Source organism: Benincasa hispida, chromosome 3 (genome assembly GCF_027475165.1).
Source record: "Benincasa hispida cultivar pf3 chromosome 3, pf3_genome.v1.1, whole genome shotgun sequence".
NCBI classification, from domain to species: Eukaryota; Viridiplantae; Streptophyta; class Magnoliopsida; order Cucurbitales; family Cucurbitaceae; genus Benincasa; species Benincasa hispida.
Window position 1 is genome coordinate 4,461,433 of NC_143480.1, and position 18,940 is coordinate 4,480,372.

Sequence of the window (18,940 nt, forward strand, 5' to 3'; positions counted from 1 at the left end):
GTTATACCTTTTGAAGTTGAGTAGTTACCGATATAGTGATAGAAGAAAGATGTAGCAAGAATAAGGACTTAGAGCAGCAGTAGAAGAAGTATTAAGAAGAAGAAGAAGAATAGGACCAAGAAGCAGCGGACGAGGACCAAGAAGTAGTGAATGAGGACCAAGAACCAGCGAGCGAGGATGGAAATGAAGTAGCGGAAGGAAAAGGACGTAAATAGGAAAAAAAAAAAAAGAAGATGAAGCAGTGTCGATGGAAGAAGAAGAAAGTGATTTTGAGAGAACGATGAAATGAGGAGGATTGGAGACAAAGCATCATTCATTGGAAGGAAGAATCCTCGAAGAAAATCATGTCGATTAATTGTGAATGAGTCCCGTATCCGGGTCGGGTCGCCGCATTTTCCTCTGTTTTTTGCATTTCGGGTTGGGCTTTTTGGGTATTTTACACCCTTTTTTTGTGTTTGTTTGGGCTACTAAAGATTTCCTAAAAGTTTTGCTATAAATTGTAAATACTTTGACCCACTTTTCTATATATAAAAATCCCCCTTATTTAAAATAGTAATAAATTATAAAAAAAATTATGAAATATTATTTTTTATAAAAATATATTTATTTTTAAAAATCAATATAGTTAATACGTAAAATATAAAAAATATTATTATGTCTACTGTTATCTTATTGTTACTATTATTGTAAGATAAACCCAATGAAAAGAAATATGTTTTTAATTAAATTAACGTGTTAAAAAAATTAAAATCAACTAAAATTTAAGCATGAACAATTATTTTGTATTTGAAAAAAACACTGACAGAATAATACAAAAAAAACTAATTAAAAAACAATAGTAGAGAAGTATAGATGTGAACACCACATTTAACTTCGAAATTTTATTTTAAAAATTAGAAGATATGGAACTTATCAAGTTATGCTCAGATTCATGAAAAAAAAAAAAAAAAAACCATAAAAGTTTTAGTAATAGAAATTGAGAAGTTGCAAAATATTTCGAATTTTATAGCAAAAATTTAAGAGTGAATGTATCATATTCATTCTCTACATTTATTAATGAATGTAAAAATCTTCTTCTTTTACCTCTTTGCATTATATTCATGTATTTGTAATTATTAAAACAAATTAAGTTGCATTCATTCCATCTACTTTTATATCAATTAAATTTGTTTATTGTAAACTTTAATAAATCATCTACTCATATTATTTTCAACCTCTCAACCATTTTTTTAATTATTATTTTTATTTTTTTAATATAGGTATTCTTAATCTGAAGGTAGACAAAAAAAGTCTGCATCGTGGATACATATGAAACCATATGCAGCAATGAAAGACAGGGTTACGAGGGAATGATAAATTAGGAGGCATATAGAAGGCAAGAGAGATTAGGAATATGATTAGATCAAATTTTTAAGTATTTAATTTTAAAAGTAAGTCACAAAAAATTGAAGTATTTGACAACCATTCAAAATAATTTTTAAAATTCTTTTAAAGTTCATTTTAATAAGTTTTTATAAAAAGAGATTAAATAAAAATATTAAATATACATTATGCAGTGATTCGAGAAATGAAGTAGTAAAGAGGTCATATAGGTGGATGGTATCATCAATGCCACGGTAAGCGGGCCTTTTCATAGGTTTTCATTACTTTTTTGTTGTTATTTTTCAAGTTTTCATTATTACTTCTCGGTAGGGTATTTGGGATAATGAGTGGAACATCGAGGAGCAAGAAGTTATGAAGTCTAGGAAGTTGTGAACTCATGAAACCCATACTATAAAGAGTTGATAAGATATAAAACTAACGTTGTTTAGTAGTGAGACCCATCAACTCATTGGACCAAACAAGGAGTAGAGTTAAAAAACACTCACTTTCCAATTCTTTCGGCCACACACACTCTTCGTTGTTATAAACATTCTTTTAAAAAACTGATCAACTTTTACAAACGTTTTAAAATGACCTTTTAATGTTTATAAACATTTCAAATTTACTCTTGGAATTAAAATCCTTTAGACTTTCGAACAAAAATTGAGACCTAAAACCATGTGGCGATTTAAATTTTCATTATAGGTCATTGCTATATTAATTAATATCTCAATTTTCATCCAAAATTTGGTATTTAGCTGAGGAGTTAGGGAATGAAGTTGTGAATTTCATTCCATGTTTGGTATAAGGAGTTTGTAGCCCCATAACTTAATTTTATGAAACTCGTTAGATCATGGTGTCCATAACTTCATAATTCTATTTTTTTTTGTCCTAAATACCACCTAAATAATTTCTAATACTTTTGAATCATTTATGAAAATTTATGGTAATATTGAAACTTTTGAAACTTATATAAATATGATATATATAATTGTACCTATATACTATAACTAAAACTAAGTCACTGTAGATATAATTCTTCAAAAAAACAAATTAAAAATAAGTCATTATAAATTGTCTAAAAAAAAAATCACTATAGATATAATAGAACACTTAATTTTGATTAAAAAATGAAGGTAAGGATTAAATTGTTCCAAAATTGTTATGAAAAGTGTTTGTTAACTAACCCATATAAACAAGAGGGAAAAAAGGAAAAAAAAAAGAAAAGAAAAAACCAAATAAGCAAGAGACAAAAATATACTTCAGAAGGGAAAAAAAAAGTGTAGGAGGATGATCGAATCAAAGATGGCAGCCTTCTGTGATCTCTTATCTAGATGTGGAAGGAGTATTTTTGGGAACACTGATCACTGTGGTTGAGCAAATAAATAGGAGAAGCGATGCCATTGCCACTGACAACCCGATTGACTCCGAGGTACTGTAACAAAGAACCCTAATTCCAATTCGGGGAGACGACGACGACCCTGATTCTGTCATTGGGGCAATCCCAAATATGAGTCCTAATACGAAGACCCACTTCGGAGATTGAGCTTTTTTCCTGCCCACTCCCATCTCTCTGTCGATTCCCTTTCCTTTCTTTCGAGACGCATCCATGGCTGACGAACCGCAACAACCCCAATCTGAATCTCAACCTCCGCTCGAAGTCGATTCTGCACCTCCGCCACGGCCTCCGCCTCCGTTTGATCCCAGTCGAAGTAATGTTTCTATCTCCTTCTCGATGTCCTGATTCTTAGGGGTTTCTTAGCAGTCGTTGTTCGATGAATTTTTTCGTTTGTTGGGTGTTGTTAGGTATTGAATGTCGTTTCGGGGGTGTTGGGTGGTTTTGGTCTTAACTCCTGAGTAATGGGTTTTTTTTTGTTTTTAGCACTCGAGATGTGATGGATTTATACATTTTAGCTATGGGAATGGGCGAATTGGCTCCCCTCTTCTTTATGATATTGTAGCAACAAACTGCAATTGCTGATCTTGTCTATGAGTTTTCTACTTTGCGTTTGGACATTCAGATTTTGAAACTGTTTTTCAATCTTTGGATTTGCCATTTTATTGTATAGAATGGTAAAGTAGAGTTGATCCATTCCCAATTTGAATGGTAGAGCAGAGATGTTTTAAGAGACGTTTCTTCTTAAAAGTTTCCAGTTCTATGGATTGTAATTGTACTGATCAATTTTTTTTTATCTTTCTCTTTTGAAGTGATTGGTATCATCAAAAGGAAGGCCTTGATAAAAGAACTAGCTGCTGCATATCACGCTGAGTGTCTTGTATATTGCCAAGAGCTTCTTGAGCTTCAAAGAAAGTGGGATGAGGTTTGTAATACAGCTGTATATTCCTTCTGTATCAATGTTTTTTTTTTTTCTTGGGACGTTTTGTCAAAATTATACAATACTTGAGCTGTCGAGATTTTCTTTGATTGAGCAACTATACTAGTGGATCACTAACCTCCGGTCGTTTACTATGATCACTCCTTCTGTTTCAATGTTCTTTTCTTGGAACGTTTTATCAAAATGATTTACTACTTGAACTGTCGAATTTTCTTTGATTGAGCGACTATACTAGCAAACCACTAATCTCTGGTCTTTTTCTATGAACCAGATGTTTAACCTGGAGATTTTTTGCCATAACTAATAGTTTGAGTTTAATTCCCCATCTGCCCAATATCCAAATATTTTAACCTTTGACTGTATACTTTTTAAAGTCCTTTTCCATTGCCTTCCATCTAGACTTGCTTAAAAGATTGGAAATTGCTTAATTTGTTTTGAGCTCATTCTATCATATCGCTCAGTCTCCTCTGTTCTGCCTTTCTAGGCTCCTTCTAGGCCAGACAAATCGTCCTGATCATAATAATTATAATTTCTTTCATTGTCGGAAGATTATTAAATGTAGCAGCCTCATAATAACGGTTAAATGTGGATTAAAAATTTTGCATTCCCTAGATATAAATTTGAAGTAGTTTTCTCTCATAAATCCTACCGACACTGTTAGTCACAATGGATAATTTCTCTTCATTGCACGATGAACATTTACGTGATTCCAGATTTGTAACCTTTGATTATTCACCTGTGCTTACCACAAGGTTATAAGGAATATAATATACTTGGTATGTGGCTGGAAATTTATTTCTGGTAGTTATATTATACTTATATCCAAGATTATAAGCTATTAAGGAACGTGGCTTTAGGTAGCAATTAGCCATAGAGAAAATATCTGGGAGAATCCATATCGAGATAGAGAATTTGTATGGGTAGCTGAGATATTTTAACTAAACATAAATTCCATAATTCTTTTACATATTGAAAAATCCAATGATTTAATTTGAATTTCCTTTACTTACTCGTTTGTCTTGATATGCTTGCAGCCATATATTGAGTTAAAAGCACCTGAAGATCCAAGAAAGGAGACAATGAAGCCTAGCAAACGTCAAAAGAAATCCCGCTAGTTATTAATATATTTAATGAGCATTTTAGGAATTTGCTCAGATCATCCTCTACTAAGCTTTTTATAGCTTTTAGTCTCATATGGGGAATCCTTTTTTCCCCTCTTTTCGTTCTCAGAAAATAATAACAGTAGGTGTTCGGGTTGAGGTTAAAGAATGTTTAGACCACGGTTGATAACTTTTTGGTTTTTGGTTAAGGAAAAAAAGTTGTTACAAACTCACGATGAATGCTACATGAAAGAATCAAATCTTTGCCTTTGAGGCTGACAGTACAAGTACTCAACAAACTCACGATGAATGCTACTTGAATTTATTATTAATATACTACTGTTATTGACAATATGTGGGATGGAAGAACTGAACCTCTGCCTTTGAGGTTGATAGTACAAGTACTATACCAGTTGAGCTATATTCATTTTGGCAAACTTTACTAAATGTTAATGTTATAGCATAGTCGATGCATTTAACGTATAGCTTTTCCCACATTAGAAGACCATGATAATTGTTTCCAGTGCAAACATATGTCTTGAGTTAGCAATTCTGTTATCTTTCTACCATTTCTTAATCTTTTTTTTTTATCCCTCTCTTGTAGGCAATAAGTATATTCGGTACTGCTTATCTGACTTGGGAATCTGATAATTCTTCCGTTCTGCAGGGGAGGCTTATGCACAAAATTGGCAGTCTGCTGTGAAAAGCCTGATTACTATGGAACCAACAATTTGTACACTCAGTTGTGAGAACAGTGAAGTGTATATATTTTTGTGCTGTATGTATTCATTTTGTGTGCGATAATATCACTACATAGGGTTTTTTTTGTCAGCAAAAACAGGCTTACAGAATTTATTTGTTCACAACCTTTGAATTATAGACTTCATTTCCTCTTTCTATACATTGCATTTAGCCTTATTTGTTTGATAGAAACCATTGTGAACCACCAATCAATTGAATCAAGGACACCATATGAATGACCACATTTATCAATCTGTAACGAAAAATGGTGTAATCGTAATGAGATTTTATGACGAAAATTGCAAATATAATTGAATTGTTTTCAATCAGGTTTACTTATTGATTTATTACGATAAGCATGGCTCAAAATCAAACTGAATCTAACAGTAATACAAGAATAAGGAATGAGGGCACCATATGTAAATGGCTAAGCAAGTTATTGCCTTGGATTGAAAGAAAAAGAAGTGAAAATCATATTCTGTGGTAGGGTGTTATTATCTTACATTCTACAAAATCCACTGTACATCAACCGTATCTCTCATAGCCATAGTTATTCATGGCTGTAGGGTAATACTTTTTTGCTAAGATGTGAGAATTTTAACAGGTTCCTTAGTTGCAAAGTTTAAACCTATAACAGTTTTTAGGCTAGCTATTGAATATGGATGCCCACATTCTATGAAATGGACAACTTTCTTTGGCGGGGGCAGCAATTTGTCCTTCCATTGTAGTTTCCACTGATGGTCCGACTTCGTGAACGAATTTGACAGATTCGGATAGCCGATTGAGTAGGTTCATTAGGGCAATTACTTCATTCCTTTGCAACTGCAACACAGGGAAATGAAATAGGTAAGATTTTGTTTGTCTATAATAATATCCGATCACACAATGTAACGAGGCAGTTTGCATGCAGACAAAATTCGCCAAAAGCGATGAAAAGGAAGTACAAATTTAAAGGAGTATGAAGGTAATTCATTAACAAAAAACACTAGCATAGAGTAGTATGAAGACAATTCATCTGGAAATTCGAGACAGACTACACGAGATAAGTTCTAATATGCCATGAATCTACTTTGTTTTGTCACACTAGGTTCCAAGCTCATGAGTTTTAAGTGCTCTAAAAGAATACTTGGACATGAATAAACAAGTCTTATGAAGATAGCTGCAGAGTTGGGCATAATAGTTCAGAGACCCTTGGATGATAAAGAGTTCACAAGAGTCAGAACTCCAGGAATGCCTCCCCAACAAACCAATGATTCAAATGATATAGATTAGTTGATAAGTTTTTATCATACCAAATTCAAACCAAAGAATTCAGGATTTCTCAGAACATATAAGAAGATATTTTTCAGAATTACTTACATCCAGACCCAAGTGTTCCTGATAATCATCACCAGAGAAGAGAATCTTCAATGCAGTACCGAGACCAAGAACCTGAAGCTTCCCCCAAAGTCGACATTTCTCACATCCAACACAATCCATCAGTGCACTGCATAAGATAAAAGAAGAGAATAACTACTTGCATGATATTTCATCAAAGGAAAAAAGGTGTGGCCTAAAAGAATGACCTGATGTTTCTGAATTGCTTTTGTATTTGTTGCTTCAATTCTGGTCCTTTTTGACCTTTCCATAACTTGGCTTCATCAAATGGAAGTGGGCAAGCAGCTTGTAATTTGGAATTGAAAAGAAGCTGTTTCATCAAGGATTGTGTCTTCAGGTCTTCATTCAAGTTACCAGTATCATATTCGGCGTGCTCTAGGTATTCCGTAGCCTAGATGTATTTGCAACAAGAATGCAACCAACAGTGGATATATTAAAATTACAGAAGCAAAAACATAAACAATACAATTAAATAACCATTAAGAAAGAAATGTATTGTTAGGACCACGCTCAATGCCATGTAAATAAAATAATGGCGGCACAACAGAGTTGTTCCTACTCACTTTCATCACAGCTCGGAGAACAAAGAGATATGTGAAGTACAGGTTTCTCACACGATCTGGATATCGTAGGACACGATCATACAACAAAGAAAGATTTTGACCCCACTGCAAAGAAAAGCAAAGGAAGATCCTTCAAATTACTGGAGACTATAACCAAGGCAGTTGGGAAGTTTGACAAAATGGAAATTGTACCAAATTTGTAGCCTCGTCAATCAGATAATCAGCGGCTATATGGACTGAAATAGAGGAATGTAGACCAGATATCATTTTGTATAATATTCTTTCCTCTTGGCATAACTCTTCTGATGGATCTGGAAAAAGAAAAGAAACAAAAAGATGTTAAAAAATCAAGATATGGAATAATGGAGATGTTCATGGTATTTACCTACACCATAAATTGAAATTATAAAAGAGGGGAAAGACCCCAAAGGGGAGATACAAAAGACCTTTCCAATTGGAAAGAAGCAAGCTAAACCTACACCATATAATGAATGCTATCATTTTTCTTTAATATGAGGACAACAGGATATCCAGCAATATAACATCAGAATTAAGATAGAGACCATGATTTTAAAATAGTACAATGTTCATATAATTCCATGCGGAAAAGTCTTTCTAAAAATCTACAAAACAAAAAATCATTACTCTAATTATATCAAATTTTGCAACCCTCCATACTGATATATTCTAAATGAACGGAATATAAAAGCAAAAATTTGCAACAGGACCGAAATGCCAAGTAAATTAAATTGCAAGTAATCATCGAAGTAGGAGTGTCAATTTGTATCATAAGTCCTATAAGGGAACACATGAAGACATTTTATAACCAATTCTTGAGAAATATCCACAGTTGCTCTAATAGGCGACCCCATATCTGTAAATTGCTACTCAAATATGGAAAAGAGAGATCATTGTGCAGTACTTTTAACCGGCCCTTTTGGTATGGTGAGTTATCAGTTAGTATTAGTTCCAGGATTCTTAGCCCCTAACTCTACCTCTACTCTTCCCCTTCAAAGATTCTGAGTTCATTTTTACAGAATGTATGTTTGAGAGTGAATGATAATTACATAAATAACAAAATACATTGAGAGGAAGAGAGCAAGATGGAGAGTGAAATGTTACATTTTGGGCAGTTCTCTGAATAGACAGCATCCCAAATCCTTCTAGCAGATGGACCAGTGTATCCAGTGTAGCGTTCAGGGTTCAGTTGAAGATTTACATATGTCATCTCAGCTGGTAGAAATAAAACAATTGGAAACAAATAAGAGACCAGACAACAGAATAACCAATGTTCGTACTGAAGCGTTTGTATTTAATATTACACACCATTATCAGTCTCATCATCACTGGTCCAAGGGTTGTCTATTTCAGTCCAACCTTTGAAAGCTTTACGATCTAATGTACGATCCACCGTAGCTTCAGGTTTTCCCTCTTGACAAACAAAGGCCTCCGATGAAAGGATACGAGGCTTTTTAAATGATTCAGGGAACTCATTATCTGGACATTCACAAACACTACAATCTCGCAATCGGCACATACCATCATCAGGCCAGAAAGGACAATCACACCACAACTTAACCTGTGAATGATGATCATGCATTGGCAATAGGAATTTCAGTATGTTAGACATGCACAAAAAAATAAATAATATGAGTATACTACAATATGCGATGCAAATGTATTAAACAGAACAAGCTAAGCATCAGTTGCTTCTCAATTTCAAAATTTTCTCGTGTCCAGTCAAGTTCTTGTAGTCTTAGAAATTACACAGCCAAAAGTAGCCATTCCTCAATCCCTCTCCTTAAATATCGCGCATTCATCTCGTAAAGTAATACAGAAGAGTTCCTTTCAAATTGACGTTTAGATCCAAAATGCAACAAGAAATGGTATAGTATTAGCTGATCAAAATAAGCCGATCAAATTTAAGCAAACCTTGAAATAGCGAAAGAATGGAGTTTTAACAAGCTCTTGAAGGGACGGATATAGAACTTCCTCATTTAGTCGATCTACAGTCTCATAATCACAACAACAACCCTCCACCATACCGCTGTACTTGGGGGTATCCTGTGCATTAAGAATCAAACAAATAAATGGAAGATAGAAGATATCAATTCCATAACCCAAATCACAGAAACTTAAAATTGCAAAAAATACCAACCAAACCAAAATTCTAACCTATCCTGATTAATCTAACCCTCAATTTCAGCAGTACAAAAGAGGAAAAGCCTTCAATTTAAAGAAGACCACAAAAATGCAGTGAACTGCTTAGCTTAAACAAGAAGTACAAACTGCCGTTGCCTTAATCTATAAGTTTTTCATCGATCAGGCATACCCAGAGAGACAATTAAGGTGCTAGAAAACGTACATTAGCACAATGACAAGGCTTATTGGTGCGGCCAAAGAGCGAAATGATAGGAGCGGTTCGAGATGTCATAGCCACAGCAAGAAAAACGGCGATGAGAGCACCGCCCATCATCAAACCCCATCTGCATCTCGGACCCTTTACCCCAACCATCACTTCCGGCGATTGTATTCAAAGGGATCCTGCCTCCGGCGACCGGAAAATGGGGGGAACAAAGAAAGAAGGATCTTATCGGCGTAACGTGAAGACTGGGAGAAGAATGAAAAATGGGTCAATGACAAATTCTGAGACCGGTGGCGAATAAATTGAAGGAGAAAACTGAAAAATAAAAAACGTATGCAAAAATTCGATGGGCGGGCGGTCTGTTAATGGTTTTTTATTGTCCTCCAAATTGGAATTCAATGTTCAGTACTGTCCAATTATGGCAGCAACCTAATTTCTTCAGTGGAAATATTGGAATAGAAATTGGTGTATTTTTTAAATTATTCATACAAACACAATGGCTTCTAGTATAACAAGAATTTATATTCATTTGATTCGTAATGGTTAATAGGGATGTTAAAAAACTCGATCATCCCAAAACGATTTATAATAAATAACAAAATTTTAATAAATATGTTAGTATGATAATAAAAACGGATATAAGTTTATTACGGATGAATATTCAATTTTTTTTCTATTTCTATAAATTGTTTGACATTTTTTTTATGGATGAAAATTTTCCCTTTTTAATATTAACAGTGTGATAATTCTAATTTATATATAAAAAACAATATTTTTTGGGTTAAGTTGAAAAAAGTTATACATAGAAGTAACGTTGTAATTCAAATTTACTTTTATATGCCGTTATTATTTCTGGTCGACTTGAGTTCTCTTAACCCAAATAATAATAATAATAATAATAATAATAATAATAATAATAATAACAACCTATAATTCTAGGTCCAAGAAAAGTTGGGTTGCCAACTAACAACTGCCAATCAAAATTCTTCTTCGTTCTATAAACCAATCACATCTCGTAGAATTTATAGTAGCCTATCATATTTCTTGAATAAATTAATTGGTAGAATTTTTGTTAGTACATGATATAATTATTTTAATTGTTATAATTTAGAATTTCATCAAAAAAAAAAATAATTATCATTTGTACTGTTACGGGCTGTCTGGATCGCATATATTATTTCATGGTTATGAATATTAAATATCTAGAATTTGAATGTCGAGATTTTAAATGTCTGAAATAATTAATGCATGTGTTTAGATATGCATGATAATTAATGTCTGGAAGTTAAATGAATGTATTTGATTTACCATTTTTTTATATAAAAATCAAAACTAAATAATTATTTAATCAAATGTAAGAGAACAAGTAATGTAATCCTAATTAAATTTAACTATTTAATATATTATTATATCGATTAATATTAATCAATTAAAAATATATTTAAATGGATATTTTAAAATTATTCATTATTTAGATTATTTTATATAATTAATAAAAATATTTAAATAAATAAATTAAGATATTAATAAATAATAATAAAAAAATTATATTAAATAGTTAAGATAACATAAAATGTAAATAATAAATATATTAGTTGGAAGTTATTAAGTCTAAATAATATATTTATATTTAATAATGAATTAAATTAATAGTAATAATTAATTGATATCAATTTGTTAATTAACTAGGCTCTATCCATCTCCTAAATATCAAAATCCCACGAGTATATATGGTATTAAAAAACTCATTTAAGATAGGTTTTAAAGTTCCCTAGATAACAATATCCTGGGTTTTAAAAAGTGAAATCTTGTCAAACAAACACAGATATTAAATGTGTTGGGGTTGATGCCTTAAAACTTGTGTTCTTATAGTTTGTAATTATTTGTACAAATAATTTATTTATCTAATAAAATAAGAGGTATTTTATTCGACATTTAGTTACATTATAACCAAAAGAACCAATAAACTAAGATCTAAGGTTATCATCTGTAACTTAAATATGTATGTGGAGGCATACAGGTGGATCATGTTTAAGTGATAACCTAAATGATCTGTAGTAGATAGAAAAGGCTGGGTACTTTATCCGGTTGACACTATGAATACGACCCATTTTGTAGTTGTTACAATTGTTGTAAAGTGCTACAAGTGATCTTTGTTGGGATTGATGCCCTAAATTTAATGTATCCCGTGGTTTTTGTTTTGTTAACCCAAATTATTTACCTAATAAAATTAAAGGTATTTTATTTGACATTTAGACAACATTAATTCAATCCAATAAACTAAGATCTAAGGTTATATGATGCCATTTGAATAGTATGTGGTTGACATACATGTGGTTCATGTTCAAGCAATAACCTAAAAGGTTTGCAGTAAATGGATAAAGGTTTGGTGCCTTATCTTGTTAACACTGCGGATACGACCCACTTTGTAATTGTTACATGAGATGTAAGTGTTACAAACAATATGAACCATATTGTTCATGTAAAGACATGTGAGTGGGAGTATCTTGTATAAAGGAGTTTATACATAGACTGGATCACGAAATAATTAGTTTCTCTTTATAACACCGTTACTTGAAGAAACTAATATTTCATTAGGATGACCATAGGAGACTTGACCTTAATCCTGAGTGAGTTATGAACTTCTGTTTATGATGAAAATCCTTTGATCTGTATGGGTGGGAGTGGCCATGATAGCTGACTCAATAAGCCTACCAATTTGAGGATTTGTTTAATTAGGGAGCTGGGAATACAACTACACAAGATGGAATTCACCCCTTCCCATTCCTTGAGAAAGTAGATTAATTGCTCCCTTAATAGCTGGTTTCGGGTCTTGAACAATAAGGCTTCAACCTCTCACTGGCTGAGAGGTGTTAGTTTATAGTTAGATTATAAACTATTTGTTCACTAGAGGAATCAATGGTATTTAAGAAGTTAGATGTAACTGTAAGAGTAAAACAATATTTTGACCCAGTTGTAGTTATGATCATTTATGAAGGATCATCGCTTTATTGATTGGTTATATTCATGGACACAAAAATATATCTACAATGTAAAGAGTGCAGCTATCGGTCTTTAGTGTGATCAGTAGTTAATGAATATTGATTAATTAAATTAAAGGAGTTTAATCAATCAATCTCATATCATTGGAGCTTCTAATCTATAGGTCCATAAAGTCCTCACTAATGATAATATTGAGGAATGATTTAAATTGCTCAAATCAAATGAGGAAATTTTATATTAATGAGATTAATATATAATGGTTAATTATAGATATGATCTATAATCCAAATTATGTAAGAGTGATATATTTGAATAAGATTCAAATATTATATTCATATGAATTGGATTCATAAAGAACTGCATGCATATAAATATGTGAAATTTATATGTTAATTAACTCCATATTAAATATGATTTAATATAGTTATTGTTGGGTTTTATGTCCTAAAACTCGCAGTTTGTAAAGTAAACACATTCTATTATCAATAAAAGATGTTGTTCAACATTTCTTCAATAAAGGTATTGAATCTATTAGTTACATTCATAAGTCTAAATCCAATAAATTAAGATCCATGTCTATTAAACTTGAACTTTATGTAGAGACATAGAGATGGATCAAGTTCGAGTAAATAGCTAAAATGGTCTATAGTATATGATTAAGGTTGGGTACCTTATTCTGGTAATACTATTAGATGCGGCCTACTCTGTAGCTGTTATAAGTTGTTGTAAAGATATTACAAACGAAGTGATCTAGATTCGTTCATGTATTGACATGAGGAGTGGGGGCGTCCTATGCAATGAGTTTGCATAAGATCGGACCAAGATATAAGTCACTCTTACTTTATAACAACGTTCACTGTTTAAGACTAACTATTTCGCTTAAATGACCTAGGTAACTCGATCTTAATCCTGAGCTAACTATGTACTTCTGTTTATTCGGGATTATCCTCAGATTTGCATAGGTGAGGATTGGCTCAATAGTGTCGACTCAATAAGCCTCTCATTTCAGGGGTAAGACCGGGTAGATGGCTGGAAACATAGGGTGCAAGATGGAATTTACACCTACCCAATTTAGGCATAGGAGAAAGGTTGTTCTCTTAAGTATTGAATCAAGATCTTGAACAAGGAGGCCCCACCCTCTCACTGGGCTAAGAGGGGTTTGGTTTAGTGACTGGATCAAAAACCAATTGTTTATTAGAGGATCAGTTAGAACTTGAGAAAGAAGATGTAATATCGGCGGTAAAACAGCAGATTGACCCAACCGTTATTACGAACAACTTGTGAAGGGTCGACTTATTAGTTATGGTTATATCGTGTGGACACAAATATATCTACAGTGAGGAAAGTGCAACTATCGAGCTATAGAGATTTAACTTGATAGTTAATGAATACTGATTAATTCGGTCTAAATAGTTTAGCCAATTAATCTTAATCGTTGGAGCTCATGATCTGTAGGTCTATAAGGTCCCTCTACTAGCTCGTAAAACATGAACACCTTAAATTATTAAATTGAGTGAATTTGGAATGATATCAATTTGAATTTTTCAAATTGAATTTCAATTTGAAAAATGTTCAAATTGAAATTAAGGTTTTGAGTTTGAATTAGTTCAAAATCAAATTAGGGTTTGCTTAATTATATTCGATATAATTAACATTTAATTTGTTAAAATTAAACGAAATTGGAAATTTAATAATATTTAAATGTTGATTTAAATTTCAATTACATGAATAGGATTCATGTTTAAAATTAAGTATGTGATTAATTTTGTAACGACCCGACCCCCTAGGACTCAAGTTAGGCCGTTACTAAATACATACATGCATGGATCTTAAACCGACACCCGAAATAAATGCTAAATAAATAAGGTAAATTCAAAAGTCCTTTATTAAATTCAAATATTAAAACAAATAATAGAGTACCCATAAATCATAAATGATAATAAATAAGTCTGAAAATAATTCTTAATAGTAAGTTTTAAACATCAAAACTGAAGGTTGAAAAAACATGAAAAGAAATCTAAATCTCATGAGCGGAAGCATAAAACTAGTCCCAGTGGCTCGATCACGGATTCCGCTTGTCAATCGCCAGTGCATTTCTACCTTTACCTGAAACAACATGAAAAATGATGATTATAAAATAATCAGTAAGTAACCCCACTACTGGGGTTAGGCTAGGCATCTATGTCCTCTAGATGCCTACCTTTGGTGGAACATATAAACTGCTCTAGTCCTCATAGGACACATACATACATGAAAAACTGATTTCTATCCTACTGTAGTTAAGTATGCCCACTACCTCTAGTAAGTCTCTTAGGACCCACAACCTCTGGTGAATCCTGAAGGAAACACAACTCTTGGTGAATCCCGAAGGAAACACAATATCTGGTGAATCCCGAAGGAAAACACAATATCTAGTGGCCATCTAACTAATCTGTAAAGACACTATCACAGTCTCAACATCACAATTATCACAATATGGTTTTATTGTTGGGGTTGATGCCCTAAAGTCTCATGTCCTATAATTTGTAAACAGTTTGTATGAACGCTTGTGTTGTTAATATATGATATTTACTTCACATCTTGTATTTTGCTCATTTACTTGTTTTATTTGCTTTACCACAAACCAATAAACATAAAATCCCTGGTTATCTGTATGTGACTCAAGTATATATGTGGTGACATACAAGTGGATCATGTCTTGAGTGATAACCAAAATGGTCTGTAGTATATGGATATAGGAGGGAAACCTTATCCTGGTAACACTACGGATGCGGCCCGCTTTTTGGAATGGTCACAAGTGTTGTAACTTATCACAGATGGTCTGATCCTAATCATGCGTATTGGGGACATGCAAGTGGGGGTGTCCTATACAAAGAGTTTGTATAAGACCTGACCACAAAGTGTTAACGTCTGCTATATAACACCGTTCATGATAGAGACTTCACTTCACTAGGATGACCATAGGTAACATGACTTCAATCCTAAGTGAGTTGGGAACTCCTGCCATTGAGGGCAGTCCTTTGATTTGTATGGGTGCGAGTGGTCAAGTCGCCGATTCAAACCACCATTTTGGGGATTCATCTGATTTAGGAGCTGGGAACTCAGCTACACAAGATGGAATTCACTCCTTCCCGAGGCAGGGGTAAGTAGATAGATGGCTCCCTTAAGGGCTGATTTCGGGGCTTGAACAATGTGGCGCCACACACCTTCTCCTGGCCTGAGAGGTCTTCACACATAGTTGGACTATGTTGTATTGTTCATTAGAGGAATCAGTGGTACTTAAGGAGTGAGATGTAACTACAGGTTCAAAACGGCAAATTGGCCCAGCTGTACTTACGAGCATCTGTGAAGGGTCATCGTACTCATGATTGATTATATCCGATGGACACAGAAATATATTTGTGATAAGAAGAGTTTAGCTGTTGGTTTTTAGTGGAATGCCTGACAGTTAACAGATGGTGGATTTCGTGGCTAAAGAGTTTAGTCAACTATTCATGTACCATTGGAGCTTCGAGCCACAGGTCCATTAGGTCCCCTGGGTAGCTTGGATAAAGTCGAGAACCAATATTTGGGTTAATTTGAAATGTTCAAATTGACAAGAGGAAGTTCGATTATATATGATATAATTAGACTGGTTAATTATATATGATATAATTGGCAAATGTATGAAATACATTATTATGGAGGAAATTAGATATAAATATGATTTATATCAAGTAGAGGAGAAAATACTATAGTAGATATGTGATATCAAATTATAGGATATAAATATAATATGATTATATTAATTAATTAATTAATTGATTAATTATATGATAATTAATCTTTTTTTTTTCAACATTCGGACGTGGGTTAATAGGCAGCGTTGGTTATGGTAACCGATGGGTTAAAAATGAAAAAAGTTTTCATTTTGAATAGTGAAATCGTTATTCATTCTTCCACCCAAAAGATTTCGTGAAACGATCGCCTGAGAGCCTATACGTTAGTTGCTTCTCCGCCTAAACGATCGTATACGTTTTTTCTAAATGATCGTTCAACATTTCATACACGATCGTGTAGCTCCTCTATGCGATAAGCACTTCTGCTATACGATAGCACTGTTTTCTCTCCCACTTGCTTATCGCCTACACGACTCGTTTGTCCTCCGTCCTTTATCAAATTCACCAAAGTCCACCCTTTGGGTTTTCACTCCGATAATACCCGGGGCTCATTAGTGGTGGTTTCGTCCTTGTTGCGGCATTCGTGTTCACATTGATCGTGCTACTGCAGTCGATGTTCCTGCCGGGTGTTGGTAGATCTGTTGGAGGGATCCATTGCGTTGGGGTTCTAAAGTTCAAAGATAGTCTTCAACTGGTATGGAATCCTTTCCCTGTTAATTATCTTGTTCTTAGCATGCTGATAATTAGATTTATTTGCATAACTATATGTGATGAATGTATATTATTATATTTCGGTCACGGTGAGATCGGAGCGATCTGAACACGCTCATGGAACTCTTGGTATGAGATCCTTCATTTATAACATACATATACACATCAACATCATGGCTATATAACATGCACATATGCCTCAATATCCTCATATTAAATACAACCTCAGTGAATCAAATATCATTTCTTACTAGCATGCAAGTATCTACGTGTACAAATAAATCTTTCAGATTCTCATACAAGAACAAATATCGGTCATACTATACTATCCGTCTATCATGCTATCATTCTGTCATAATATTCATCCATCATGCTATCGTTTTGTCAGCCCGTAGACAGTTCCAGTAATAAGATTACTTACCTCAAATTTGGTCACAAATTAATCCAAGTAATTAACCTTCTTACAACTCTCGAAAGACTTTGAATCCACCCTATAACATACATTACAAATATTAATTTAGCACTCCTAGTCCAAATAATAAATCCAAAGTTTTAAACTCCAAAGTTTTAAACTCATCTTTAGGGTCTAAATCCAATTATCCAGATTAAACCAAATGTTCCCAAATTTAACTTATCGAAGTCGCGGCTTGTTCTATTTATTGGTCCAATCTGACCCTAAATCAAAACCAAAGTTTAATAACTAAATTTTCAACAATTATCTTTAATCCAAAAGGGAACCAAACCAATTACTCACCCAAAACTTACCAAGATTGACAGAACTCATAATCTTGTCGGTAGCACCCTAAAGACTTTAAAATCCCTCCAAACTTTATATCTAAAATCCAAAATCACAATTAATCCAGTAACTAGGCCCATAGTTGGTTGGGTGTTCAAAACTTGAACAACAAATCCTCAAATTCCTAACAAAACTCACCCAAACTAGTAGATCCGACGAGCAGCAACGACATCCTACTAGACGGCAGTGTTGGAGTGAAGTCGCACAACCTAGGTAGCAGCGACTCACAACCGAAGGCGGCAAACTATAGATTCGTAGGTCAGAGAGAGAAAGGCGGGCGACTGAAGCTCACTGTCATGCGGCGCACGACTGGTGGAAGATGCGAGAAAGGGAGATCGAAAAAGGGAAAACCCACGAGGCAGACCCTCATCGACGACTACACTGGCGGACGACAGCACTCGAGTTAGCGGCGGATTTGGAAGAGCGGCGGTGTGGTGTGGCTACGCGGCTAGGATGACGGCGAAGCGACATGAAGATGTGAGGCTGGACGGACGCGTGGGTTGCGCGGCTGGGCTGATCGGCTCGAGGTCTGAGGCGGCGCACTGGGGAAGGCTTCGGCCGACGAGATCCGAGGCGACGACCGGATGGCTGGCTAGACAACGTTATGTCAATCGGGAGGGGGGAAAGGCTGGGATCTGTGGCGGCGAGGGAGATACGAGTGAAGAGAGGGTTTTGGCGAGGGGAAAGAAATGGGGAAGAAGAAGAAAAGAAGAAAAGAAGAAAAGAAAAGAAAAAGGGAAAAAAATAACAATAAAGAAATAAAAATAAAATAAAATATCTTAGTTTATTTTATTCTATTATGTTTTATCTTATTTTATTTTTATTCTCTTTCTTCCAACTTTTGATCCCTTTTCCTCATAAAATTTTCAATTCAAAAGAATTTCACTAATCTCCTCCCAAAATGAAATAGATTCTTGGCATTAATTT

General features: G+C 33.9%; 2 protein-coding genes and 1 long non-coding RNA gene across 5 annotated transcripts; 1 reads left to right on the forward strand and 2 right to left on the reverse strand.

Moving 5' to 3' along the window:
• Positions 1-2,494: 2,494 nt before the first annotated feature.
• Positions 2,495-5,699, forward strand: LOC120073165 (uncharacterized). 2 transcript variants are annotated; one of them, XM_039025822.2, is made up of 3 exons: positions 2,495-3,074; positions 3,571-3,683; positions 4,733-5,079. In XM_039025822.2, the coding sequence occupies exons 1-3, from the start codon at positions 2,972-2,974 to the stop codon at positions 4,811-4,813; spliced, it is 297 nt and encodes a 98-aa protein (XP_038881750.1). In that variant the 5' UTR covers positions 2,495-2,971; the 3' UTR covers positions 4,814-5,079. The 2 variants fall into 2 exon arrangements, with proteins under 2 accessions (XP_038881750.1, XP_038881751.1); XM_039025823.2 differs by lacking the exon at positions 4,733-5,079 and adding an exon at positions 5,466-5,699 and having other exon boundaries at positions 2,581-3,074.
• A 260-nt stretch (positions 5,700-5,959) lies between these two features.
• Positions 5,960-10,369, reverse strand: LOC120073164 (endoplasmic reticulum oxidoreductin-2-like). Its single transcript, XM_039025821.2, has 9 exons — positions 9,845-10,369; positions 9,412-9,543; positions 8,806-9,058; positions 8,602-8,712; positions 7,672-7,790; positions 7,480-7,584; positions 7,105-7,307; positions 6,899-7,025; positions 5,960-6,361 (listed from the first exon to the last, which is right to left on the reverse strand). Exons 1-9 carry the CDS (start codon positions 9,992-9,994, stop codon positions 6,185-6,187), a joined length of 1,377 nt encoding a protein of 458 aa, XP_038881749.1. The 5' UTR covers positions 9,995-10,369; the 3' UTR covers positions 5,960-6,184.
• A 4,340-nt stretch (positions 10,370-14,709) lies between these two features.
• On the reverse strand, positions 14,710-18,735 carry LOC120072899 (uncharacterized). Of its 2 annotated transcripts, XR_016528159.1 has the most exons (4): positions 18,152-18,714; positions 17,983-18,052; positions 17,639-17,708; positions 14,710-14,953 (listed from the first exon to the last, which is right to left on the reverse strand). It is a non-coding gene; the product is annotated as an uncharacterized LOC120072899 (long non-coding RNA). The 2 variants fall into 2 exon arrangements; XR_016528158.1 differs by lacking the exon at positions 14,710-14,953 and having other exon boundaries at positions 17,447-17,708; positions 18,152-18,735.
• Positions 18,736-18,940: the final 205 nt, after the last annotated feature.

Bases quoted from the DNA above. Each gene is read 5' to 3' on its own strand.
- LOC120073165 (XM_039025822.2), top strand. From the start codon at position 2,972: ATGGCTGACGAACCGCAACAACCCCAATCTGAATCTCAACCTCCGCTC. The intron at 3,075-3,570 runs GTAATGTTTCTA...TCTCTTTTGAAG, and splicing joins TCCGTTTGATCCCAGTCGAA to TGATTGGTATCATCAAAAGG. The intron at 3,684-4,732 runs GTTTGTAATACA...ATATGCTTGCAG, and splicing joins TTCAAAGAAAGTGGGATGAG to CCATATATTGAGTTAAAAGC.
- LOC120073164 (XM_039025821.2), bottom strand. From the start codon at position 9,994: ATGGTTGGGGTAAAGGGTCCGAGATGCAGATGGGGTTTGATGATGGGC. The intron at 9,059-9,411 runs GTTTGCTTAAAT...CATCATTCACAG, and splicing joins CATTCTTTCGCTATTTCAAG to GTTAAGTTGTGGTGTGATTG. The intron at 7,308-7,479 runs GTGAGTAGGAAC...AAATACATCTAG, and splicing joins TTCTCCGAGCTGTGATGAAA to GCTACGGAATACCTAGAGCA.